Source organism: Formica exsecta, unplaced genomic scaffold (assembly GCF_003651465.1).
Source record: "Formica exsecta isolate Colony F162 unplaced genomic scaffold, ASM365146v1 scaffold222, whole genome shotgun sequence".
Lineage (NCBI taxonomy): Eukaryota > Metazoa > Arthropoda > Insecta > Hymenoptera > Formicidae > Formica > Formica exsecta.
The window spans coordinates 818,288-825,531 of NW_021849518.1; the positions used below are offsets into that span (position 1 = coordinate 818,288).

The 7,244-nt window shown below is 50.7% G+C and overlaps 2 protein-coding genes across 2 annotated transcripts in view; both read left to right on the plus strand.

The window, feature by feature from the left end:
* Positions 1 to 6,553, plus strand: part of LOC115235461 — an 81,486-nt gene extending 74,933 nt beyond the window's left edge. The window contains exon 3 of the mRNA XM_029807275.1: positions 2,019 to 6,553. Coding sequence (XP_029663135.1) covers positions 2,169 to 5,849 — 3,681 coding nt within the window. The 5' untranslated portion in view covers positions 2,019 to 2,168 and the 3' untranslated portion in view covers positions 5,850 to 6,553. The remainder of the gene's footprint in view (positions 1 to 2,018) is intronic.
* LOC115235456 (zinc finger protein basonuclin-2-like) lies at positions 6,252 to 6,929 on the plus strand. Its single transcript, XM_029807270.1, has 2 exons — positions 6,252 to 6,259; positions 6,599 to 6,929. Exons 1-2 carry the CDS (start codon positions 6,252 to 6,254, stop codon positions 6,927 to 6,929), a joined length of 339 nt encoding a protein of 112 aa, XP_029663130.1.
* Positions 6,930 to 7,244: the final 315 nt, after the last annotated feature.

Below are 7,244 nucleotides of genomic sequence, written 5' to 3' on the forward strand. Positions count from 1 at the left end.
TATATATACTGTTTATTTTATAAAAAAAAGGAAGGAGCATAAATAGCTCTGTAAGATCGAGATACTGCCGAATATACCATGACGGCGCCGAATCGATTCTATCAAAGAGAACAAAAACTTTGTGGCAGCGCCTATTATATCTGGCGGCGTGATCGCCAGCATTCGTCTGACATTCTTTATTTTTGCGGTTAGCCCGGGGCGAGAAATAACGACGTCGTTCCCGCGATCGAATCCGGAGTGGCGGCGATCACGAGTGTCCGCCGGCGAGTGTGTTTCGCGCACACATTTCCGGCCGTGTGCGTACGACGTACGCATACGGTGGCGCGTGCGCGTGCTTGAAGAAATATACACGGGACGCGAAAAGCGTCGCGGTGCTAGGCGTCCTGCGTTACGTCCGCGAGGCTCGTCGGAATGCATAAATAAACAAATCACAAAAAGAGAGAGAGAGAGAGAGAGAAAGACTCACGCTCCATATACGCGGCCACCCCGAATTTATAAGAAGCCGTGACTCCACACGAGCGCGATATATGTGATGTTCGTGTGGAACGTCGAAAACGTATCGCCAGATTTACGTTTCTCTCGGTAGGATACGTATCTTACTGAGAGGGGCCAAGATGAAAAGTTTAACTTTTGTCAAGTAACATGATCGTGAAGCGAAATCGCGACAAAGAAACGAGAAACATCCGGTGTTCTGCAAGTGTTATCCGGCAGAAATAGAGGGAATTAAACGAACAAGCAAAAGGGAAATGTGATGTTTAGGTCTTTTAAAACATTTCTTAATAAAATATCGAAAATTATAGCGTGGTGTGTGTTTTTAATATACAACTATTATTATTCTCTTGCGTTTATTTTCGTTGCTTCATTTCTAGCGAAGGATAAACGACTTCCGAGATTGACGAGCAATTTGTTGAGGGATCAAATTATTCGTACTGTTAAATACATGGGATTTTTTTAATGGAGCGCGATGACAAATCGCTAAAATCCGATCGCAAAAAGGGGGTCGTTAATAGCAGGTACGAGAGGAAGACAGATCGAGTATGTACAATAATATCCGTTGAGATGCAAGGTTAAATCCTTAACGCGTTTAAATGCAATCTCGCTGCTAACAGGCAAAGCAGAACTAATTACCCGCTACATTAAGCATCATCAATCAATCCTTTTTATTTATCAGCCGGTTTTTACGCATTCCATTTCACAAAAGTAACGGTCCGTTCCTGACCTTCTGCGGTTGACAATATGAGAAGCATTTTTATCCTGATGATATAATTATAGCCGAATAAGAATAAACGCTCCTCGTCCACTGTCGGCGATTATTGCGAATCGATCGGCGATATCGCACGTTCTTCGCCGCGTGATTTCTCGCATAGATTAAACAATGTAATCGTGAACACTGGCAATTTGCGAATACATGCAATGAACGTTGTAGAAAACTACTTCGAAAAAATCCTTTGTCTTTTGTTTCATCGTGAAAAAGACAATATTATCATAATACATTGTTGTAATTTTGCTTAGAAAACTTTAAAAAGTTATTAGAATATACTATGATATTATATAGATAATTCTGTGTTTTTTTTCTTAAAAAGAGAATAACATGTAATAATTCTAATTTTTCAACCGAGTATCATTAATAAGAAAATAAATGCAAGTATCTCAAGAACAAATTAGTCTCGTAAAAAATATTTCACACAAAAGTTGTTTAGTTTCGAGGGGAATGTTAGATGGTGATTTTTAACAGAATTTTTATATTTTTTACAAATTCTCATTTTATATGTATGTACAGTGATATAATAAAGCTATTTTATATAATAGGGTATAGTTATTTTCGGCTCGTTTTCTTAAAATAGGTTCAAGTAATGACACAACTGTCAGTGTAATCACACAAATGTTATCGTCTGATGTCTCCGTCGAAATTAAATAACTTTTTTGTTTCGTTATCTTATTTTGACACACTTACTCTGTCGATGAAACCGTTTCTTCAAGTTTCAAGAGATTAATCAATTTCGTCTTCTTTTTTGCAGGACTCGCAAAACGGCCCGGTGCTGGACCGATGGAGTATCTGCTCGGCTGAGGAGGAGCCGCTGGTTCTACAGCAGTTCCTCAGGTTCGCCGAGACGCGTCCGTTTGTGCAGCAGCTGCTGCTGGCCGCCGGAACGCCGGGTACGGATGCTATGTCACCGAGCAGACGACCTTCGCCGCCGACGATGCCACTAGCACATTTGCCGCCCCCGTTGCATATGCTACATTGCGGGCTACCGCCACCGGGTTCCCGGTTGCCGCCCCCGCTACCACCGCCCCCGCACCCACCGCCGTCGTCGATTTCGCATTCCTCGATGTCGCCCACGGCACAGAAGCACTATTCGTCATCGAATCCAATCGGCTGTATCACCAGTAGAGCGAATTCACCCCCGCGTTCCCTGGATTCGCACCTAACGGTATCGCCGTTGAATCGACTGCAGAGCATGCAACCGTTCGACTTCCGGAAACTGGGCACTCTCGGGCTGCCGGCGTTTCCGCCGTTGCCGCCGCCGCCACCGTCCGCGGAGCAGCTTCTGCAGAATCGGAAGTCCATGAGGAATCAACAGAGCCCTCACAGCCCGCCTCATCATTCGTCCGTGGCGTCGCAACTGCAGAGGCCACACATGCCAGTCGCGCCGGTCTCCTCGTCGACGTTGACCTTTGGCCATCCGCTCTCGGTCGCCGTCTCCTCTGGCGCGCTACCGCCGAGCTTTCCGACGCACTTCCCGCCACCACCGATGGGCAAATCTCCCGGCGGAATCGGTGCCGGGTTAACTATACCCGCGGATGTGCACAGCGGCGGCGAGAAGAGCAGTGATTTCGGTTCGGAAGAGGACGACGACGATGAGGAGAATTCGGATAGTGCGCTGAACTTGAGCAGACGAGACTCCGCTTTGTCGAAGCACGCAATTTCTTCCGAGCAACGGCATCTGTCGTTATCCCTTCCGGGTACGCCGTTGGGTAGGCCATCCGGTATACCTGGCAGAAAGCCACACTCGCCGGGCAAACGGCCAGGCAGTCAGTGGAGCGCCGCCGCGAATTTACCGCCAAACCTCGGTACGCCTTTCATCAATCCCACCACCGGCAAGAAACGCGTGCAATGCAACGTCTGCCTTAAGACTTTCTGCGATAAGGGCGCATTGAAGATCCACTTTAGCGCAGTACATCTGCGAGAGATGCACCAATGCACTGTCAAAGGTTGCAGCATGATGTTCAGCTCGCGCAGATCGCGCAACCGACATAGCGCCAATCCAAATCCGAAGCTCCACTCGCCGCATCTACGTCGCAAGATCTCGCCGCATGACGGCCGCTCTTCTATGGCGCACGCCCTGGTGTTGCCGCCGCAGGTCGGGCTTCCCGTACCGGCCACTGGACTGAATCATCTGCCGTTCGGCACGTTCCCGTTGCTCACGCCGCCGCCGGATCTCCGCTCACCGGCCTCGTTATGCGCGCTGGACTTTAAACACCTGGATTTGTCGTCTACGCAGGGCCAGGGCAGACCGTACGATGAGGCGCTACAGCAGCAGAGAATGTCGGTGAACGCGAGTCTGTCGACTACCACCACGGCCTCGACGACAATACCGATGGCGATGTCGAGCGCCGCGCTTACCACGACCACGACATCGGCGCGGGGTTCGTATCCTAGTGGCGGCGCAGTCTCGCCGTCCACTCAGGCGTCGTCCATGATACCGGAAGGCGAAGAGGATGACGATGACGATGACGGCGGTATCGTCGTGGTCGCGGAAGATGAAACCAGCAATCTGCCGTCCAGATTGCAGCCGCTCCGCGCCGACGACGACGAGCAGCCGGCTGATTTTAGTCTGGCGAAGCGACCAAAACTCTATTTCGGAGACACTGCCGATGAGGATCTCGCCAGCAATCCGGACAGCAATGAGGACAACGACTCGATGGGCACGGTCGATCAGCAATCTTTCTCCGTGAACCAACACTTGCTCAACTCGAGTTCCTTCCATAGCCGGGGCGTGCGCAAGAGGAAGTCCCAGCATCCTACGAGATGTGCCGTGCCGGTAGAAGTGCACTCCTCGTCCACGGATGGTGACTCTTCCAACGACGAGGAGCAACGCATTCAACGGCGTTGTCTGTCGGACAACGTTGTTGCGCCAGCACCGATGACGGAGTTTCAGAATCAACCAGAAGACATGTCGATGTCCAGGCTTGAAGCGGAAGAACGGAAAATACTTCCCGGCTCACCGAGAAATCTCAGAGGCGGTTTTCATGAACCAGACTCGCGCTCTCCGGATGCCGCCAATAGAGAGCGCGAGACGACAGTGTCCGTCAATAATCGGCGCGACACTCTCTCTTCCCACGACAACGCGGAGGATCTACTTCAGGACGAGCCACGAGACTTGAGCTCGAGAGCGAGCAGCATCAAATCGCCTAAACGACAGATCACTCCGGAACCAAAGATCGATAATGCACCGTCGTCAAACACAACGCCGAGCGGGGCGATGACAACAACAACAACTTCAGCAGCTGCGGTGAAGAGTTCTGACGCCACGTTGTCTGAACAGAAAGATCGACAGCATAGCGCGGAGAGCAACGAAACGAAGGCAAAAGAGGAGGCAATCGCGAAGAAAGAATCTGCCGAGACATCCGCGCAGGAGGAGAAGAAAGCAGTGAACGAGGTGGAGCACCAAGAGGACGAGGAAGACGACGACGATGAGCCCATGGAGGAGGTCGAGGAAGATGATGAGTTGGAGGAGGAGGATGCGGACGACGCGCTGCGCAATCAAGAAGGTGAGCGTCCCGATGATCCCCCCCGTGCCCCGAGCTCGGTCGACAGCCGTCCGACGACAGCCGACGACCTCTCCCACGACTCCTCGATCAACACTTTGCGTCAACTCGAGTCCTTGTCGCAGGGTCGATGCGCGATGCCGTACGCCGAGACGCAGCGGGTGGCTTCGAGGTCTGGCCGCGGCTCTACCAGCCCTATCAGCCTCACGATCCACCAGGAGATCACCATGGACAACTCCTCACATGGCTCTCGTTCATCCAGCGCCTCACCCTCCACAGCGGCCATGGATACGGACAATAGCCTGATCACGTACGCGCGTTACGAGAATGGCGGCTTTGTCAGCACCCAGGAGGTGCCACTCGACCGTGAGAACCCGCGCCGTTGCACGGCTTGCGGCAAAGTCTTTCAGAATCACTTTGGGGTCAAGACCCATTATCAAAACGTTCACCTCAAACTGATGCACCGCTGCAGCGTAGACGGTTGTAACGCGGCCTTCCCCTCGAAACGATCTCGCGATCGCCATTCGGCGAATCTCAACCTGCACCGGAAACTGTTGTCGACCTCGTCGAGTCCACCGCTCTCGTCCAGCTTGCCGCCGAGTCTATCACCGCGCATCGACGATCCGCAGATGAACCCGTTGCTGCATAATGAGTTTCTGGCGAGACTCTACGCCGACGCCAGCATAGGCGCCTTGGGTGCATATCCCTTAGCACCTAGTTTGCCGTCCGCGGTCGATCTGGCGGCTAGAATACCACCACCGCATCCGCTGTTGCTGCCACCGCATCTTGGTGCCACCTTTCCGGGCCTTTCTTCGTTCGCATCTCATCTGGCCGGTCTGAACGGCCTCACTCATCAGCACCTGAACCATCTAACGAGACTGACCCAGGAACAGGGCAACAGGCATATGTCTGCCTCGCCCATGTCCTCGCCAGGCTTAGACGATCGTAAAGAGGAGGCTAGGTGCACCATACCCGGTTGCGAGCGTGTTTTTGGCTCCAGGGCCGTGCGGGACGCGCATTCCAGGGATCCCCAGGCCCACCGCGATTTGCCGATCCTATCCACCAGCAGCGGCTCGTGACCGATCTCGTTCTGCGGTCGCGGACAAGATTATTATTCCCTACTGTGATGCCAAAATCCTAACGACGATTCGATCCAATCGATCGATCGATCACCGATGATCTCGTTTCTATGTAGGGTCGGCAGACAATGCGGTCCTCATGAACGTTGCCCTTATTTAAAACGTTCAACGGACATGCATAATAACGTGCAATATCGAGCGGAGTGCGTACGGGATGATCGACCATCACGTGGCTGATACAAAATAGTCCCCGTTAATCAAGGTCGTCGAAGATCTGCGTATGGAGCCAGTTTCGATGTGGTAATATCTGCCTGCCAGTTCTTTCCATTTCTCAGATTCATTCAGGATATTTGTTGGGCTGATCTAGTCAATCTGGAAATTTTATTTCATGCATTATCAGAGATGATAAGGTAGAAGTCGCGCGTTGAATCACTGGTCTATCTCGCTTCATTAATTGACAATATTGTGCAAAATACTTTAATATTTTGACAATATCAAATTTTGCATTGAATAATAATATGATGCATAATACATGATTATATTTAAAGCTTCTCTGACACTCTAAATAAAATTGGATGATTTTAATTTGAGAGAGCACAGAATTTGAAGCTGTGTAAATATTCTACCTATAATCATCAAAGGGGAGTTTGATATTTATTTATAGAATGAAATTTTTATTTATATTTTATATATACTCTATATAGAAAATTTGTACAAAATATATATTTATATATATGTCTGGCGGCTAGAATACCACCACCGCATCCGCTGTTGCTGCCACCGCATCTTGGTGCCACCTTTCCGGGCCTTTCTTCGTTCGCATCTCATCTGGCCGGTCTGAACGGCCTCACTCATCAGCACCTGAACCATCTAACGAGACTGACCCAGGAACAGGGCAACAGGCATATGTCTGCCTCGCCCATGTCCTCGCCAGGCTTAGACGATCGTAAAGAGGAGGCTAGGTGCACCATACCCGGTTGCGAGCGTGTTTTTGGCTCCAGGGCCGTGCGGGACGCGCATTCCAGGGATCCCCAGGCCCACCGCGATTTGCCGATCCTATCCACCAGCAGCGGCTCGTGACCGATCTCGTTCTGCGGTCGCGGACAAGATTATTATTCCCTACTGTGATGCCAAAATCCTAACGACGATTCGATCCAATCGATCGATCGATCACCGATGATCTCGTTTCTATGTAGGGTCGGCAGACAATGCGGTCCTCATGAACGTTGCCCTTATTTAAAACGTTCAACGGACATGCATAATAACGTGCAATATCGAGCGGAGTGCGTACGGGATGATCGACCATCACGTGGCTGATACAAAATAGTCCCCGTTAATCAAGGTCGTCGAAGATCTGCGTATGGAGCCAGTTTCGATGTGGTAATATCTGCCTGC